This window comes from Cariama cristata, unplaced genomic scaffold (genome assembly GCF_000690535.1).
Source record: "Cariama cristata isolate BGI_N322 unplaced genomic scaffold, ASM69053v1 scaffold13037, whole genome shotgun sequence".
Classification (NCBI taxonomy): Eukaryota; Metazoa; Chordata; class Aves; order Cariamiformes; family Cariamidae; genus Cariama; species Cariama cristata.
Window position 1 is genome coordinate 50,529 of NW_009625000.1, and position 20,693 is coordinate 71,221.

The following is a 20,693-nucleotide window of genomic DNA, read 5'->3' on the forward strand; positions in this document are numbered from 1 at the left end:
TGGTGTTTCTGATGAAGGCGATGGCCCTCAGAGTCAGAAGGTATAAATGGAGCAACACATACATTGTGTGAAGGTCATTCTAAATGTGTTAGCACTGGATCATATTAGCCTCATTAATTCCTCCCTTCCCCCAGGAGTCAAGTACAAATTAATTGCTGCATAGTTTATTTGTCTTGGGAAAAGATCAGTGAAGTACCCAAAAAGACATACTGATCACTCAGCTTGGAATATTGCTAAATGTGAAACTTCATAAAGGATTGAGTGGCTCATAAGCATGTGTGATTTTTCAGACCTACTGCAGGTAGGGGGTTAATAAGGACATAGTAGCGACCTTTCTGAAAGTAGCAACTTGCTTTCAAATAAAAGATTCCCAACATATGTGCAATGTTTCTTTGGCCCTTGTTTTATTTACTGTAGGAAATACCTATGGGTTTTGCAAATACTAAGTTATTCAAAAGCAAACAATCCTGGAGGGCAATTGGCAAAATTAAGGGCAGTCATTGCAGAAAAACCCTGGCAAAGCTGTTGACTGAATGCTGGTTTTCAACATCACTGTAGTCTGGAATTGAAAAAACTACCTCTGTATTAGTCAACATCTACAAAAATAAAATCATGGCTACTTATCCTTGCTAAACTTCAATAGGTCTGATGACTTCTTTGTGTAATCTAGTCTGTCCCCTTTGGACAAAGCACAGGAATTGATGTATTCAAATTAGAAAGATGATTTTATCTTTTTCATGCAGGCAGAAGAGAAGTTATCCCTTCATGCAGGGATCTTTAATTTTCATTATGTCCTTATAATAGTTGTAACTTAGTGGCATGTAAAAAAAAAAGTTGTGTGACAAAGAAATAGTTTTTGCTATTTGTGTTTTGTCTTTCTTGAGTAAGGTCTGAAAGAGAGCGATTCCCTACCCCCTACTCATCCTTAAAGCTTGATTTCAGATGGTGTGTCTTAGATTGTGCCAAGGCAGTCCTGATCTGTTTCCTGAAGTTGGGTGTAACGAGAGGTGCCAAGGAGAAAAAGAGGGAAGCATGTGGCAGCGCCGCATGAGCCGCTGATGCCACTTTCAATGCCTGCTGAGATGTTACGGCCTTTCCAGTATAGATACGTAGTGACAGAAGATTGTTCAGGAATGGGGTCAAGGAGTGAAGCTGCACTGCATAGGAGCAGGGATTCGTCGGAAGTATAATAAAATGTATAATGTTATTGTAATTAAAATCAAAGGAATTCCTGTTGTTAATGTTGCATGTTTTATAACCTGATGGATTTTTGGTGGGAACTGCTGACCCAGGGTTATATCTTGCAAATATACCCATGAGCAGCTCCATAGTGAGTTAATGGTACTATTAATAGAAATAAAGACTCCTTGCGCAGGCATTTGTTGTAGTGATGGCAGAAACAACGGGATCCAGGGCAGCTCTGCTTCTAAGCTTTTGGTATGTTTCTATGAAGAAGCCCTAGGACCCCTACACGCCTGTGTCAGTGTTAAAAAAAAAAAAAAAAAAAAAAAAAAAAAGAGGAAACTGCTGCTCTCTTCTGTTGTCCCCAACTCACTGTTGCCAGGAAAGAGGCTGAGAGAGGCTGAAGGAGAGACCGAGGCTATACTGTTCTCTTCTGAGCACAGAAAAATGCCCAGGGCTTGGCTGAGGAAGGGGACTCTTCACTGTTGCTTCTTCCCATCCTCTTCCTGCACTGTGGTAGCTGCAGTCTGGGTTCTTATTTCAAGGCAGCCAGTGCTATTTTGGATGCCAGCCCCTCCTATGTGGGCAGTGTTGACTGAACACTCAGGCCTTTTTCAAAGCAAAAGGGAAAGGTGGTGTTTGGGATTTAGCAGATAAGCTAATGTTGGTGTGTTGCTGCTGGTGGGCCATATTCCTCTTTAGAGCTGGCTGTGCCAGCTTTTCTGTTAAGCCAGCACTTAAGCCGCAGAATAACTAGCTTGTGTAGAGGGGACTGGAAGTTTGCCTTTCTTTCTTCAACTTGCATGAAGTAGGTCAGTAATGGGCATTTACCGATGGTGTTTTGAATTATCATTTTATGTAAGTGTAGTACAGAAGCTTGAATACATTATTAACTTGGGGGAATTTTAGGTACTAGTTGAACAAAGAACAAATTGACTGGTGACCTAAACTTGTATTTTGGTTTCACTTCTGCATCCTACAGAAAGCTTTCTCTTTCCTGCAGTAGTAGGGGAGTAATAGCATTGCTGGTAAAAGTCTTTAATACATGTTCTGATTATGGGCTTAAATGTGGAGATGGATTATTTGGAGCTGTCAGTGTTCTCCTCTTACAGATTTAAGAAACAAAAATTATGTGCTTTGAAGTACTTTTTTTTCCTTTCAGAGCAGAAGCTAATGATAAAACAGTGTCAGTTTTCTGTTTGATAAATACATAAAAGTCAGGGGACTGTATAGACTTTGCACGTGTTTCACTTACCTCGTTATCCTGAATCTGGGTTCTCTAGGGAAATCCTGAATGCGTGAATTATAATCAAATGTTTATAAGCAAGCAGACAGACCGTAGCTACTCGCTGAATCTGAATTCTGTCATTAGCTCTGATACTGATTTATACTCTGCCCTGGGTGTTAATTTGCTTTCAGAGAAAATGCAGTTTGAATTAGTGTGATATATAAAGCATCTCTTCTAATCTTCTATGGTCAGTGCAGTTTTAATCCTTTTTCTTGGAAACTGTACCTGCACAGTACTGCAGTAATTAATTGAGTTGTTGTTTGTGTTTATTCAGCAAACCATTTGTTTGATCTGTTGTGATCAGCACAACAGCCGCATCACCACATCTGTGAGATTTGATGTGTGGAGTTGCAGCATCTCCTTAGTGGAGCTGTTTTGTGAACCACCGGTGGTAGGAGGAAGGAGCTCTGGGGATCTGATCCTTGACTAGCTGTGAAATAGCGAGGAGACCACCTGAGCCTATTTTAAGGCACAGGCAGTTCATACTCATAATCCTACTGATGAGGACTAAGTTGAAACTCCTGCAGAAGACCTTGCTTGGACCACATCCGTGGATAGATGCTGATTTAACTGGTGACTGATCAGATTTTCACTGTCATTTCTGAGCTTCAGGCTGTGAGATCACGTTATGTCAGAATACCTCATGGTACAGAATTTGGGGATATAAAGAAAATGAGCTTCAGTTGTTGTTCCCCTGTTGCCTCAAGATGGAGTGTCTTATGACAGAAGTATGTTTATGAACGTGTGAGTCTCGAGGCAGAGACTTTTCCATTAGCGTTATGTGCAGTAAAATAGCCAGATACCTTATGTACTATATAATTCCTAATAGGTAACTAATCACTGCGTTTGGTTTAGCTACTGCTGTATATGGCAAAGATAGCCTTCTGATGACTTGCCTCTTTTTAAAAAAGAATAGTAAGTATATATGCTTTAATTTTAGTCAGTGTACAGACGAAGCATTGGTTAATGTTTTTTAAAATGCAGCTTGAAAAGAGACATGTTTTTCCAGTACTATTTTTTACATTCCTCTTATTCCTGTCTCTACAAAAAAGAGGAGAAAACAAAACAAAACCAAAATGAAACCAAAACAGAAGTCCTGCAGTCTGCCTGTGTGCCATCATCCCAGCAGAAAACCTCCACTACTAACCCAAATTCTGTTCACCCCATCCACGATCTGCAGTGCTGTTACCAGCTTTATTGTGGTTATTCATTATAGGCCAATGTGGTTGTAGCCAATGGGAGCCTGATGTGGTGCAAAGAAATACAGTACAGTGCATCTATGCCATGTCTGGTGCCTATATGGATACTTCCAAATTAAGTGGTTGTTTTATGTTCCTCTCCAGAGAGAGATTGTGACTATATTTAGGGGCTTGCCAAGAACAGGTCTCTGCTTTGTAGGGCCAGGAACAAAGCTATTCTGTGTGCATATGCTAGAGATGCTGGTTAAAGCACCCCGCTTGGAAAAAACAAAGGAAAATAAAATCAAACACCTTCCTAGTCTTTGGCAGAGCCTGTGACCAGCTGTAGTCTTTCCTGTTGGAGTTTTCTTGCTGGTCTGGTTTTTCTGAACCCAGAAGACTTTTTAACTCGAGAGCAAAGACTTGAAGGGTTACTGTTGAGGCTGATAATTCTAAGATTGTATCTGCTAACTGGATATTAGATTTGAGGGTGTACACATGCCCTAATGCGTACGTACGTTCCAACACAGCTTAGAGCTTTGTACTCTAATCCGTGGTGATACTGAGTCGTAGAATGATCTTTTGTTGAGGATTACAAATTACTGCAGAATCTCATTCTTTAAATTGGAGGAGGAAGGATCCTCCACAGAATACTTCCTGGATTGCATGTACTTTGTGGTAACTTACCACCTCAAACCTAAAAACCTCTTTTGCCCATCATTGTTGTCACTGAAGTCTTAATAATGTTTATAGTACAGTGTTTGTAACATACAAACAATGTATGTATGTACAAAAAATAATTCCAGGATAGTCAAGCCTTAAACAAAAACCTAAAAAAAGTTTGTAAGGTCTCATTTCTGCAAGAGAGCTTGAAATAGTCTTTTCTGTCCATTAATTTATTTTTGTTAAGTATTTCCATTTGCAAGGTAACTATTAGGAGGTTTGTGTGACAGCATTATTAGGAACCACCACTTTCATTACCATGGGGCACCTGTGCAGTGGGTCCTCTGTTAGGCGAGGGGGATAGTTGCACTTGCCTTGTTCCCTGCAGCAGCGCTTAGCCACGATTACTTTTGAGGGGGGATGTTTCTTAATTACCCTCCTTGCTGGCAACCTGGCTGGGGGTACCTTGGATAATAAAGGCATAGAGACCAAGGTGACTTCTCACTCTAGAAGTGATGGCATGTGCTCCACATTGTGATTTATTACCTCTGCTGTCATTTACAGAGCGGACAGTCCTGGAGATGGTGAAGATCTCTGTTCAAGAGGCTGGAAGACCCTCTTCCACTTGTATTTTAAATCATTGTCCTTGATAAAGTGACTGAGTAGGAAGTATGATGATGCACAGCAATGAGGCTCAACCACAGACTGGCCTTTGAATTGTCATCTCTCTGTGCTTCTCTTTGACAATTTGATTACCATTTCTGTAATAAGCCTAGCTTCAGCAAGCCTGTCTCTCTGTGCTGTTCAGTGAGGATTATAGTGAGCTCTGAAAGGCAGAAGTTTATGTTCATATACTCGAGTAGCTCTGAAGCTAAGAGCAGGCCATGTCCAGAAGATATTGACATGGTAAAGGATGAAAAGAGGAATGGCGTGTGACTGTTGCTGAGGAACTTTGAAGATGAAAATGAGCATTTCAGCTGAGACAAACACAGTTTACTCAAACACTGCCTAGAATTTGGGGGAGCTGTTTCAGACAAAACATAGGTGACTACAGTTTTAAAGAACCTTCTTTAGCTTGATTCATTAAGGAAGTGATTTGTGCTAGTAATTGCATACATCCACGTGTATGTGACTTCCTCCCATACAGCTTGAGTCCAGCAAACCATGTTTCCAAGATGCAGTTTAGTGGTAGTCTCACAGGTACTAGGTTTAGGAAAATAAGTGGTCTTCTCAAAGAGAGAGGTGCTGATACATGACCTGAGTTGTATTATTATTAGGTATCATAAACCCCACATTAGACAAATTATTAATGCCTCAATCTCAGTTGGAATTCACCTCTTGCTCCGTACCAAGTTATCTTTGCTATAAAATGCTAATTCATAGGAAGCTAAGATTCATTACTCCCAGTGCTTAAGGACCTGTTTTTTCTTTTCAGAGAAAATGGTGTGGGTTGGTTGGTGTCTGTGAGGTACAAAGCAAGAGACTAAGACCCGTCTGGTGTATTTGGATTCCTGATGATAAAAGTAATGGCACTAAATGAACTACATGAAAACTGGTTGAGCTGCCAGACTGAGAAGTTGGCGAGGAAGAGGAGTTTGGTTTGATGGGGTGTTTTGAAAATTGGTCCTGTTTTTCAAAGAAAGCCAAGGTTGTTAATTTTGTTCAATGTGGGAAGATCTGTTCCTTTTGTCAGGGAGGTGTTTTATTTTCAGGTGTTTGTCTCAAAAAAAAGGCCTGGATTCACAAAAATAGTAGAGGATGAGGAAACGTAATGGCTTTTTAATCTAACAGCTTAATGGCTGCAGCATCTGCTTGGGTGTGAGAAGTCTGTGTTTCATTTCCTTTTCTGCTTGACGTACACCCTCATCTCATCTCAGGAAGAGTCCTGAGCATCGTGTCACAGCCTGTATTCTTTCCTGGCTGCGCTTCTGATAGATACTTTTCAATAACGCTCAGTTAATGGGAACTGGCCAGTAAATGCCCTAGCTGCCAGGGTAAAGAACTACACTCCATCTTTCTCTGTGTCCCTGGCAATAATTGAGATATATCTCAAAGCTCTGTGGCCTGTGGTGTGGAAACTGCTGGTATTACTCTTTGTTTGAATCAAGCAAAGAATAGATCACTTAGCTTTCAGCTTGGCTTCTCTGCCTTGCAGGAACATGGGAAGTTAAATTTTTGGCAATAGCATTTAGTGAATTACTTGAAATGCCATCTTAGTCCTTTGAAATGTAGTCTTGCATCCTGGACAGAAAAAATGTGGAAACATTTTCTGTCTGGTAGGAGCATAGATGCATTTACCGTCTAAATACTTGCAACTTTTTTATTTAACGTAACAGAACTATTACTGTAGAAGGTCTGTGCAGCTGAATCTAGTATACATATTTGGGATGCACGATGCTCTGTGGGCGCAGCAAGTGAAAAGGTTTTCCCCGTAAGGGATGGAGAGAAGCTAGAGTTAGGTGTTTTCCCAGGTTTTACTCTTAGTTTTCTTTTCTTCAGATTCTTCAGTTTGAAGAAATTTTGGCCAACCCTTCATACCGAGAGCACTTCCGAATCTACATGGAAAGGATGGACAAAATGGCTTTGATCGGTCTTTGGGAGTCTGTGGAGCATCTGAAGAACGCTAATAAGGTGGAAGAAATTGCAAGTCCATGCAGCTTGTACATTAATGGGAATCTCTGCTTGTTGTGATCTTGATGTTAGGAAATGTCTTTGTATTTATGTTTTTAAAATAGCAGTAGCATAGGATGGGTGCTAAGCAATTTAGTTTTTTTAACTTCTTCATGTCGGTGTTTGAGGATAATATGGCAATTAAAAATTGTGGACTGTTGTCATGCTGGTTTACTGATGTTTTGTGTGGCAACGTGACCTGTAAAAAGGATACTTGATGTGCAAAAGTAGTAGAATTATTTTCCCCTCCACCAGAGAAAAAACTTGCAGTAACATAAGGGCTTTAGTGGTATCAGCTCATGTGAAATGTAAAAGTACATTGCTGTTTGATAGTCTGTACATAAACTTCTCATCTTGCCAGTAACAGGTAGCTCATTCAATCCAAAACCATGAAAATTTGTGTATAGATGGTTTTTAAAATCCTTTTGAAAGAGAGACTTTGCTTTAAAAGACACCTTCCTCTCCCTGTTCTGTTGCTGTATAAGCAGCTGAGTTTCTCCAGGAATGCCGCACTACTACTAGAGGGAATAAACAATGCTATATTGTAATTTGTGCTAAAATAAAGGAGGAATGAGAGCCCTGAAGCAGGGATAGGAAATAGCACTTAAAGTTGCAGGAAGTATCCTGGAGCAATGGTGCAGCGCAAGAATGTAGAGGACAGATTTGCTGTTTGTGAGCAGTAGGGTAGGTTTGAGGGGGGGAAACTGTTTTAAACCTCCAAGATTCACACTAGCATGAAATATGGATTTCATTATTAAGTATCAGTTAACTTTTTATTCACGGTAATTTTGTTACTCTCTTATGTAAAAAGATTCTAGTCAGTTGTAAAACACAAACAACATCCTGTAACCAAAGTGGCAAATTACAGCGTGTGAATAGTGAGCCATTAACACAATCTGAAGAAATGGCTAACAACGAAATCGGGCTAGAAAGTGTTCATAAAAAGGGTTTGTCAGGCACTATGAAGAGAGCTGTATAAATCAACTTTTGATTTGCAAACTGCTTGTGATTGGGAAAGGTGCTATAAATCATTTTATGACCTTTCATCTGTGATTTTTCTCTCTTTTTGCTTTCAAAACAACATGTGTAGTGCCTTTATTCAACACGCCCCATTTATTTAAAGAGATTCTAACCTACTGTGCTCCTGTTGCTCTGTGGAACGTAAAGGTTGTCTGCCACTACAGGGGCAGCTTTGATTACAAAAAAGTAGCGTCCTGCAGCCATGCAGCTGCGATATTGTCACACGAGGCAGGGAAGCACATTGTGGCATACTAAGGGAGTGGATAAAACCTTTTTAATTTGCGTCAATTTAGAGAGATGATAATGGGCCGTGCTGCATTACTTCTACTCTTAGCTGTTCAGTACTGCAGAGTTCAATCCTCTGCGCTGTTCTGTGCTCAATGGAAATACTCGGCCTCGTGTACTAGTAAATGGTAAATGTCTCTTCCAGTGTGCTTTTTTCCTTTTCTTTTTTTCTTTTTTTTTCTTTTCCCCTTCAAAAATTAGTCATAGTCATGTATAAAATGAGTTGATCCTATCCAGCAGAAGACAGGAGGGCTGATACAACTGAACTCCACAATCTGAACTTAAAGAGGTGACCACAGTGTTGCTCTAGCACTTTTTCTTTTTCCTTTTAATACAAGCTTTTGGAACATACTCTTAAAAGCAGTGGGTGTGGAAGCTATGGTAATTTTAGAGCACAACTGTTTCTTCACTTAACAAATACCCATATTTATCTTGTGAAATTGACTGCTTAGCATAGGTGCACAAGCAGAGTGCTTGATCTCGGTAGGAGATTCACAGATGTGTTCTCATACATCTGGGTGTGAAATTAGCTTGATCATCCTTCAAATTATGCACCTGGATCCTGAGTCATCCTGATATTTTTAACTTTTTTTTTTAATTTATTCTCTTCTCCCTCCTTCCCTCTCCCTCCTTGCTTCCTAGGCTGAAATACCTCAACTGGTGGGTGAAATTTATCAGAATTTTTTTGTGGAAAGCAGAGAAATACCTGTGGAAAAATCCCTTTATAAAGAAATACAGCAAAGTCTCGTGGGAAATAAAGGCATTGAAGTATTCTACAGAATACAGGCAGATGTTTACGAAACTCTGAAGGACAGGTACTACCCCTCATTCATTGTCAGTGATTTATATGAGAGGTCAGTCAAGAAGGAAGAAGAAAGAAGTTCTGCTCAACTAACTTCTGAGGACAAAGATGAAGTGGTGAGTCACGTGAACAGTTGCTTTCAGTGTTGTTTAAGGTGATGTGAGGACGATCCCAATGAAAGCATATAGTAGCATCATCTGTCCTTGAGCTTTGGACTGCTTTTTTTTTCTGATGTATTTATAGATATCATCACTCTTGTAGTTTCGTCAGGTAAACCTGGTATGTTTACAAGGTCTTTGAAACAAAATGGTGCAAAATGACTGACTACTTAAATTTTAAATTAGTTAAAGCAGATATTTCAGATTTCCAAGACTTTTGTATTCTGTATATTTCGTTATGCTCCTTAGTATCAGAGAATGCAAAACATACAACCTCATACAACCTCAGCTACTCTGCTTCTCAGTGAAGGAAATCTCACTGAAACATCAGTAGATTTCTGTCTAGACATTGTCTGTCCCTCTCCCCCGTGCATTTCCTAGATACTAAATAGATACTAAAAGTTGCACAAAAGAGGAGAAAAAGTAATGAAAAATATAATCTTAGTGCTTTTTTATTAATCTATTGAATAAATTAATAGGCTGTGTTGGAGGATAAAACTGATTAAAATAACACTAGAACTGGAAATACTAAACCAGAGCATTCAAAATGTCATGAGCAATAACCCAGTGGCAGCTTTCTTGGGGCAGGTTTTTTCGGTGGGTTCTCTAACTCGGTCATGTCAGGGGGACTTGTGTTACATTTATTTAAGAACATTTTGACAAGAGTATCTCTCAGGCTAGTGAGCATCTTTCAGTCAGGCTGCCGCTTCAGATCAGCGTGGATATCTTCATTTTACGTGTGAACTTGCTCAGGACACAGTGAAGTGTAATAGTTCGTCTAAAACTAGATCTAAATGGCCAAACAAGAAGCAGAATCCAGAGGTGCCAATGTACGTTCTGCCATTTAGAAACAGTTTTTCCAGAACCTAAAGCTTTTGTATTTACTGCTTAAACATGACTTTCATTTCTGTAGGTAAATTATTATAGTCTCTGTTATAAGTAAGCAAGTTCGACTGTGAACTTTTAGAGCTTGCTGAATTTTTCATTGTTTGTTTCTCCCTGTATTCTTTTCCTTGATAAAAGATTCAAGATGTGTTTTCTACTTTCTCACTGCTAACTCAGCTATATGTTGAGGGTAGGTAGGTAGGTACTTCAAAGACTTTCTGTCCTTGTGTTTGTGATCACTGGGACTTTGAGAAAAGACTGTTACTGTTTTTTTCCAGAACTTTCTGCGCATTAAACATTGTGCTTTTTAATGTCTTTACATATTTTTATTCAGAGTCTAACAGAGATAACCGTTTCTCTAAGAAAACTGACACAACACTTTAGGGCTAGCTGTCCTCTGTCAGATAGCATTTACTATAGATGCCAAAAATTAGATTTTTGACATCAGCGTCATCTATCCTTCTTCTGAGTCCTTGGATGTGTATGTGCCAGATTTGGAGGCTGCTTGTGCTGTGAAACCTTAAAGACTAATACATTGCCAAGCTAGCTTATATGGTTAAAGTATTTTTGCATTTTTAACAACAAACTAAGTATGAAGTTGCATATACTGTTAGAGCATCTCTTGAATAGAGCAATCCTAATGGCTCTGTGCCATGCATCAGGTCTTTGAGGTGAAAATAAATTATAAGAAATTATTTTCTGAAGGTTCCAGTGGTCTTTAAAATGTTGGTCAAAATACAGTACTGGCTAATAGGTTTGGATTTTTTTTCCTCCCCATGTATAGGAAACTGCAGCCGAGAAATCTGGTGTTTCTGGAGGGATCAATATTGTTAGCACATACTAAGTGTTTTCCTTTTAGTTTGGGTTTTGGAGGTCTCTGTCCTTGCTTCCCGGGGTGCTGTAGGAGTTACCTATGTTAATATTCTATAAATTTCAGTGTTATAGCTGGATAGGTAAAAAACCATCTAGTATACTCATGGAGGGGAGGACAAAAGGGTGAGCCCTGATTAAACATGAGAAAATCTACTCAGAAGATAGGAACTGGGGCAAGGCCAGACTCTGCTGGTTCTGCTGCACGTGGAACAAGCTCTTTCTTCCTTCCAATCCATCATCGCTTTTTGCCGCTTGGGCAAACCTTCTTTAGAAGGTCACGAGTAGACGTAAAAATACAGAAGCAAGCAGTGCCTGCATTCAGTGCTTTGAGGAAAGAGGGTCTGGTGATTGCATCAATGCTGTGTGTGTCAGGTGGCTAAAATAAGCCTGAAGTCTCTGTTCTGCAGCACTCGCAAAAATGGAAGTCGTTATTTAGTTTAGCTTAGCGATCGGGGAAAATAGCACAATCCTTTATGATCTCAGTTTGACTGTGTTTATTTGATAAATTGATAATTTGAATACAGGTAACTTGTTATCTTGTAATTCTAGTGTTTTTGTGATAAAGCAGGTGATTCAGCAGTGGTTTTTGCTGTAAGTGTCTGAAATGTTAATGACAGAGAAATCGTATAGCTTACCTCTGGGAGCAGAGCGTTACTGATTTGTAATTAATTGCAATCCTTTGATTACTGGAACCAAAGTTCATATGAAAAGTCTTTTAATCCTCAGTGTTAAAAATAGCGTTTTTGGTTCTTTTTGACTTCATAGAATCATAGAATCATTATGGTTGGAAGAGATCTCAAAGATCAAGTCCAACCATATACCCAATGCCACCATGCCCGCTAAACCCACTAAACTTCTGTGCCTCCCAACAAGTATAAGTGTTTTTTTTATTTTATGGTTCTGTTCAATAGTGTTTTGAATAACACCCATTGTTGTTAATGATTATTATTTGTATTACTGTAGTGCCAGGAGACAACAGCAAACTTCCCAGAGCTGAGCTCTGTACACATGCTTGGAGGGAGTCTCTGACCTGAGGAGTTTACTGTTGATGTAGAATAGACAGAAGAAAGGACAGGGCATAGAGCTAATGTTATTTACTCAGCCACATAGCAAGGTAATGCAAAGCTGGAAAAGAGCATAGATTTCTTAGCCTGGAACTCCTGACCTCTGCATTATGTTACCCTCCCTTATGAGGATCACACTAAGGAGATTAATTATTGTTGCTACTGTATCTCTTCTCAGACGTTTTTTACTAAGATGTAAAATACTGCAGAAGTCTCCTCTAAAACTCACAGAACTTAGGAGAGTATGAGACTTCCTTCTGTTAGCTTTTTGTTAATTATATAAAGATACATTAATCATTAAATAACACAGAACTCGTGAGATTAGATTCATAGCTTCCCACAGATAAATAAAGATATATTCAGTCACAAGCAGACCTTTTGAACATGGCAACGGTAACATCACTGTGCTGTGTTTGCTGGATCTCAAGGTCTTCATGCCTATTTGGGGAAGTAGAGTAAGAAAGGGGAGGCTGAGGCAAATGCCAAAATATGTTAAAGAGAACGTCATTGAAAGGTGTGAAGTTTTCTATTTTTTTGCATGCCTGTAGTACACAAGATGGGAAAAGCTATTGGTTTGTCTGAATGAGTATACAAAAATGACTTAGGAGTTTAGGGTAATGCATATGTGCTTTTAACACATTTTTATTAGCACTTCTAAAACCAGCAGTAAAATCTGTTTATGAAGAGAAAGGACTTGCTTTAGATTGTTCTGCAGGCTGATAAATCTGTTTTGTGAAGGTTTGTGGGAGGCAGGACCATTTGTGAGAACTGTGGGGTTTTTTTGGTTTTGTCCTGTTGTCCCTGTCCCCTCCATCCCGATCTCATCATTTTTCAGCTCAGAGCTAAGTATTTGCTTTTCTATCTGGCTCTGAATATTGATCACGACTACTAAGCTGTTGTTGCCTTTAAAATAAACTTTGATTCTTCCTCTCATTTACACTAAAGGCTTAGCTTGAAGGTCATCTTATATAGTTGGCAAGAGTTGTCAAAGAGCTGTAGTAGTATCAATGGTAATGAGGCTTTTTCTGTTGTTGGTTTTGATTTGTACAGATTTATGTTTCATGTTGGATGTGATGGTTGGAATATCTGTTAAAATCTGTTATACCTACATTTTCATCTATATCAAGAATAAGTGTTCTTATACATAAAATGCTCATGGAGCAAACAATAACAGTCTCCTTCATATTAATGATGCAGTTACTCCCATCCTCTATTCCTAGAGCCAAGGTTGTGAAGAAGCTACTGAAGAATGCAGCACAAGAATTAATGAACAGGCCAGTTATGCTGTAAATAAACTTCGCCAGCTAAATGACAAGCTTGAGTATAAGAAGCAGGCTCTAAATTCCATATGTAATTCACCAAAACCCGACAAAAAGGTAAGTAAGTGTAGCGTCTTCGGTCTTTTTTTTTTTATATGTTATGCGTGTGTTTGTGTAATATCTAGTTCTCTCAGGCTCTTTTTGGACAGCTCAGATTGCTATTTCAATCAGTTATAGAAAATTAAATCAGAGCTTAGTTTTAATTGTTTATTTTCTCCATTTTTTTAAAGCTATTGTAACTAAAATTGCAAATATGATTTTATATTGCTTTGTTTGTCCTAGCATAACGTCTCCTCTCCCAGTAGTCTTGCTGCTTTGTTGGTGGCAAATAATGTTTCTTCCTTCCATCTCTACCCACTGATATCTGTGTAATTCTTTACGGCAGCTTGTTCGTGTCCCTGCTGCACCCGCAGCCCTGCAGCCGAGGGATGTGCTCCTTCATTTCTGCTCCCTCTGCTGGCTTTGACATAGCACAGCACAGGTTCATAATTACACACTTGTGACTGGCTTGCTCAAATGAAGGCGGCGAAAAAAACCCCCACCCAAACCTATAAAAGTGACTGATTTCCTTTATAAGGAGTTAGGAGAAATCTGCAGGGCGCACTTTCATCAGACTAAAAATTCTGACAGATATGAAACTTCAGCACTCTGGGCTTGGATTTTAAAAAAAAAAAAAACAACAAACAAAACCAACTCTTTTTTTCTCTTTGCAAGTCCAACAGTTAAGCAATCTAAGAACATATTCAGGCAGAAGCGAGTGATTTGCATTTGGCTTAGGCCATTTGCATTGCTACTGAGGATGATATTACAGGACTGTTGTTCAGATGCAGCTGGGCCAAGCTTTTCAGGTGTTATGAGATTGGTTGGAAATGGTAGGTGGTGGGTGAGAAGAATAAGTAGCCAGGGTGTCTCACTAAAATGGCCTCCTGCTAGGGATGGCAAAAACTGTAGCTGGGTGTTAGTCATTGCTCAGGACCTGGGTTCTTCGTACATTTGTTCCTTCACTCAGGTTGAGTGCTAAGATGCTGGTCTGCTGCTCCTCTGCTACCCCAGCTCTGGGAACAGCTACCTCTAAGAGAAAGATGTGGACAGTAGGATTTGGGGCCATGCTGGCTGGCTTCATTCCCTCTGTCCCTTCCACATCTCCCTTCTGCCAGAGGCTACTGCAGACAACTGGAGATGTGTCCCCAGCTGTTCTGGGGTGTCCCGCTGACAGCCGCTCTGCTGTGCATGTGGCCTCAGCTGGCAGAAGATTTGTCATCCAACCACTAACGTTCAGAGTGGTAAGAGCACAGATGTATCACCCCCACACACACCTTTTTTTTTTTTTTAAATGCATATATTACTGCAGTAGCATTAACCTGTGGAGCTTTTAAATGGATAGTTAGGGTTGACAGTGTGAGTGCACCTTGTTACAGGGACTTTATTTTTTCTTCCCTGGATGTGGCAGGTAAAAACTTGGTTCTTGGTCATATGAAGTAAAAGGTGTTTCTAAAAATTCTACAATTTTGTGTCATAAGAAGGGGAACATCACAGACATTTTGTATTCAATTTTTTAACCTCAGGCTGTTCCTGGGTTGTTTGTTTTTTTCTTTTTGAAATGTGTTTGCTGTGAGACCCATACAAAACATGTATGTACATCTTGAAGTGGCTTCTAACACCATACAACTCAGATACCATTCAGTCAAGGAAGAAAACTGCTCATCTGAGTTGCATGTGGAATGCTGATAGCTTTAAAAAAAAAAATGCTGCGTAGGGACAAGTCTCATTTCAGTTCTTTCTGTGGAATATAAAGAGTAGCAAAGATGACATGAAAGGATGACAAGCAGTCTCGGGCAATGTCTCTGACATGTAAGGCCCACTGCCATAGAAGACAGCTTGATCTTTGGAGGTCTGTGACTGTGGTGCTACTTTCAGCGCACATCTCCTGCCTGAAGCTGAGCAGCTGTCTTCCATGGGTCGGTGAGTGCAGTCTCATGCCATCCTGTGCAACCACAGTAAATCTGCAGAGACCACTTTCTCTCTACAGTTCAATCTTGTCATCCTTGGTAGCAAAACAAAATCTTAACATTCCCCCCACCCAAAGCACTTTCTAGTGCTTGCTAAGCCTTATTTTCAAAGAAAACTGTGTGACACAATTATTGAAATTAAATGGGACTTTACTGAATGGAAAAATACCTCTGTCTCTATCAGGAATTGCGTGGAAGTTGGAGTGGTTTTATGTTAACTTGTTCAGATCTTTTGTATTTCCAGTGGACCCGTATCAGGAGTGAAATAAAATTCACTTTCAGAAATTGTAAGAGGTGCTCTTATAACCAACTAGGTTTTAAGTTAAAATTTTTACCACGGACAAAAAGAGTTAGAAGTACAAAACAAGTACTAAACAAAAGTGGGCGTGCTTATGTATGCGTGAGTTAGGCTGTACCATTTGTTTCTGTAGCATTACAGTTTTAAATTTTTTTTCTCTGATATAAAAAGTACTACGTAAGTAAACCTTTTTATATTGTTGTATTCACATGGATGTATCACTTGTATGTTCCCTTTGCATTCTTGAGAAGTAATAGCTATATTCTTTCTATACCTAAGCTCTTGGAGAGGCGGGGATTGTTCCCCTTCTAAAGTAGTGGGGTTTTCCACTGTATTTTTTTTTCTCCTAACATATTCTTTGTCTTTGAAAATATATACATCTTTGAAACAGAATAATAAAATGGATTCAGTGTCGCTTTAAAGTCTCAGTGTTTGGTTTGTAAGTGTAGCAGCTATTGATGAAGGCTTACCAGTTCTGTATTTATCGATTGTTCCTGGATGCCACTTCTAGAAGTCTGTGTAAGGTGACTGCAGAGCAATTTCTATGTCAATAGTAAATGAAATAAAATACAAAATTATTCTGAAGGTTAGATATATGCTGGAAAGTTGTTATATAGCTGTCATGTAAGTAATATTTCACATCTTACATGAGACAAAAATTCTGAAAAAGAATTATTGTAGCTCTGTAGAATATACCACTTGTGATGCAAGTCATACAACTACAACTCAGAAATTTGACTGTGGTATATCATATTTTAAAAAAAAAAGTGTTAGCTGCTTTTGCTGTATTTCTAATGTCACATCTTATGTATACTTCCTCCTTTTCTTGTTATATTGTCTTCTGGTAGTGTGTATGGTTACTTGTTTTTTTGCTGATATGATGAGATACACTATTTCTCCTTTATGAGATGATGATGGTGAGCTATGTCTTTCCACAATAATAAATGCCTCCCTTTCCAAAGCTAAAATAAACTGAGTGATAACTTCCTGAGTGATTGTTAACATAGCTTAGTTCCTAGAAATGAAATGTATTTCCAGGTTCTTCGGTCACATGATGTATATCTGAAAATGGTAAGGAGGATGTCTTCAGTATTGCATATTTCAGTAATTGCAATTTCAAGTTTGTATGAAACATACAACATGTAATATACATGTGTAATATATAAGATTATCTAAAATTTCTTTTATGCTGATAGTGTGATAGTAGCATGTCCTAACTTTTTTTTTATTTTAGTATCGGGGTTGACCTTTAAGATTACTGTGTATTCTACAAGTTTAAAAGAGGCATCACAGATTCTCTCACTTAGGATTTATTTTTGTTTTTTTCCCTGTGAATTGTTCTTTTTCTCCCTGCTCTTGTACCTTTTCTCCTTTCTGAATAGTGTCCCTAAAGACACAACTAGGTGTGTTGCACAAGCGTTTTCTTACCAATTGTAACCAATAACATTCCTCTGCAGATTGTTTCTAAGCTGAAGGATGAAATTACTCTGATGGAGAGAGAGCACAATGACCTTCAGCTGCACATTGCAAGAACGGACTGGTGGTGTGAGAATCTTGGCATGTGGAAAGCCTTCATTGTCTCAGGCGAGGTATGGGGGGTTTATGGCTTTTTAATCTTCTGGGTCAGCTCAAACTTGCATGAAGAGAAGAATCAAAACCTGTATATACTTATATCTTTATATACAGTGCATATACTTCATATTTACTTGGGAGGTGGGGAGGAGGAAATCCTAACCTCTCCTGAACTCCTCCTCTGTTTCCCCAGTGACTACTACTATGCATATACAAAATTTCTAGTCCTTAGACACTGTTGTAACGGAGTTATAAAAATACCTACGTGTGTGAACTAGTTTTGTCTTTGGGTAAAGTAACTTGCTATCTCATGAGAACTGTCTGTTGTTATATTACCATGCTATCATGCTTGGGTGCAGTTGTGTCTCTGCTATGTCTTAAAGATGCAGTACTTACACTTGTTGTGTTTTGTATGATTATATTTAATGGCAGTACAGTTTCAAGGGACTAGAATATCCAGAAAGAAAGCGCTTTAAATCTGTGAGTAAGTTGGAGGAGAAGTTAAAATTTTCTTCTTTTTTGGTCTTCTTGTTCTTTTCCTTTTGGGCACAGGCAGACAATTGTAGAACAAATGTTAAAAAAAATATATAAATTAATGGAAACAAAGTATTACCATCTCATGGCTTTCTATTAATACTTACCATGAAAGGAACCCAATAAATACTTGTTATGTAGTAACTGTAGGCTGACACCGTGCATAAGCAATCTTCTTGACAGTGTCACTTCAGAGTATTAAAGATGAATTGGATCTCTACTGACTTGCCTTCCTGTGTTATTAAGAAAATGTTCCTTAAATGTAATTAGTTTCCTTGGGGTAATTTTTCTTGGAAGAAAAAAATTATGTGCTGTTGAATTTATTTGGTTGTGTCCTGAGCTCTTGCAAACTATTGATAGGTCTATCAACAGTTAAACTCATTGTCTGTAAAAGAAGAAATAAATCCAATAGGTTAAAAATTTAAGGAGCCATTTTAAAAAACAGATTTTCAATCTGTAAACATCTGGATTTTTGATTTTGTTTGAATACTGTTTGCAGGTGACACAGTTGAGAACAGTGAAGCTCTTAAGTTGTCTTTAAGAGTTCTCTGTAGCTTTTGAAGTGTGGTTTTAAAAAAATTGGCAATACCATGTGCAGCCAAACTGCAGAACGGCAGCTTTCTGGTAAGGGGCACTGTACAGAACTGCCTAGCATCTCCCTTGTTACCAGAAGAGAAGGTGATTTTGCTAAATAAGAGGGAGGTTGGGAGAGGCTTCTGATTACTTGCTACCTTAACTGTAATTTATAAGTAGTACTGGATTAGATAATTAAATGTAGGTTTGCATTAATTGTGCTGTTTCCAGCTCAGTGCTTCAAAGGGTAGGCTGGAGAAAGCATTAATGTTGTAGTTATCTATGTTAATTAATTGCTTGGGATCGTTCTGGCTGCAGTTGATGATTTCAGAGAGTATGAGTAGGTGACATTTGTCTTCCTATCTGCGAAATATGCTGTTGCTAATCTTAGCATGTAGCTCTGTGATTTTTAGAGAGAGAAAAGCTTGTGACCCTATGTTTTTTGCAGAAAAGCTTAGTAAAAGTAAATTTTGCTGTGGAATTTGAGCTGAAAGGGTAATAGCCTGTCACTGACCTTTTAAACTGGTTTACTAAACCAGTTAATAGATAATGCATAAAAAAGCAAGAATTACTTCTTAAGACTTGGGAAAAAACTATGTGTCCAAACTGTTGTTTGTACTCTCTTAGCTTGAATCTTTCATTATAGTCATTATAGTCATTATGATTTTGAGTCATATAAATGCACTAGCTCTCTGTGTGTGAAATATATTTTTAAAAAATCGATGTAAATGGTATAACTTGCAGGTGTCTTTTGGTAACTGGTATTTCTGAACTGTCTTTGGAGAGTCTGGTTGGTAGAGGTTAGAAAAAGACAGTAGGAACATGTAGAATGAGGGGAGCCCATGATAACGACTCGTGTAATTCTGTGAGTCACTTCTTCATGACAGGTATAATCCCCCTATACCAGCAGGTATAAAACTTAAGCTAGGTAACCTAACCTGCTCTACTTGCTTTAACAGTTTTGGCCTTGTATCATTCTGTATTGTAGCAGAAGTTATGCCTCTTCTGTCCAAAGAAAGAAGACTGTTTCAGAGCATAACATCTTTTTAAAAATCAATAATTTTCATAAGGAATGGAGTTTGTAGATTTGAATAAGGTAAAAGAATAGCTTGTCTTACTCATTTAAATATCTTGGAATTTAGGATGTTTTGCTCAGTGGAAGTTAAGAAAATTAGCTTCCTTTGAATTGAGAAAACCAATGGTGTGCCCGATATGCCTTCTGCATGCCCTTTCTGTGTTTAAAAGGGACTTTTAAGGGACTTTTCTTTTAACAGCAGTCTGGTTAACCCCTATTTCCCTGCTGCACAGCTTGGGTAGGCTATTTCAGAGAGCTGCTCTGGCTGAAGGAAGTTCCTGGTGAGTCATACAGTTCTTCATTGGCTTAATGACTGGGCTAATTTTTCTTAATGTTTAATCATTCCTGACTGATATCTGGACCAGCCCTTAGTGCTTCTAACAGGTGATTCAACGGCTTTCCTTGGCAGCTTGTTACTTTACTGAACTATTATTACAGTTTTTGCTAACATTAAGTTCACATTTTACCTACTGCAGCTAGTAGCTGTAACTTCTCCTGGAAAGTATTTAATAATGTTTGTTCCTCATTTGTTTTTACAATATTTCAATGAATGTTTCTTACTGTTACCACACCACACACCCCAGTAAGAGATGCTCAGCACAGGCATGCGCCTTATGGTTTTTATTAATGGATGTAGGTGTGTGTCAACATCCTTGTTCATCTCTCTCTCTATTCACTTCGGGACTTTTTGCCTTATAGGGAGAAGGTAGAAATCTTTACATTTTGTGGACTAGGTATCTATGGCATGTTAGTAGACAGCATATTCTGAAATAATTAATCTTTACATTGTCTTGAGGCTATGGAGTTGCTGCCAATGCAAAAAAAAAAAACAAACACAAAAAAACAAACCAAAACAAAACCAATAGCCTGAAGCCATTTGGGTGCTTGAGGGCTGATTCTGTCCTTGCCAGGTAAGTAGCAGTGAATAACTTGAAAGACATATGTCAAGCTGAGGAAAGGGGTGGAGAAAGGCCTGAGGAGGAGACTTGTGGAAATGCCATCTTAGGGACTAATTCTGAGAGCCCTTGCCAGTGCTGTGAAACAGTCAGGGCTGAGACTATCACAGAATCTTTGGACTTGGAAAACCAAACCAGAGAACAAATGTTGAGTTTATGCTCATGAAGAATCAGAGCTGGAAGAGGGTTAGGATGGTTCTCAGAAAGAACTGGGTGATTTTTAGGATGGGAATAATAGAAGTGCAGTGAAATCGCATGGCCTGGCATGCGAGGTTTGGCATTCAGCAGG

The 20,693-nt window shown here is 38.8% G+C and overlaps 1 protein-coding gene across 1 annotated transcript in view; it reads left to right on the forward strand.

Moving 5' to 3' along the window:
* LOC104164184 (sorting nexin-25-like) overlaps window positions 1-20,693 on the forward strand; it is a 69,425-nt gene that overhangs the window by 38,226 nt on the left and 10,506 nt on the right. Inside the window, 5 exon segments of the mRNA XM_009703441.1 lie at window positions 1-40; window positions 6,811-6,942; window positions 8,929-9,204; window positions 13,289-13,444; window positions 17,152-17,283. The exon segment at window positions 1-40 is cut by the window's left edge and continues 29 nt beyond it. Coding sequence (XP_009701743.1) covers window positions 1-40; window positions 6,811-6,942; window positions 8,929-9,204; window positions 13,289-13,444; window positions 17,152-17,283 — 736 coding nt within the window.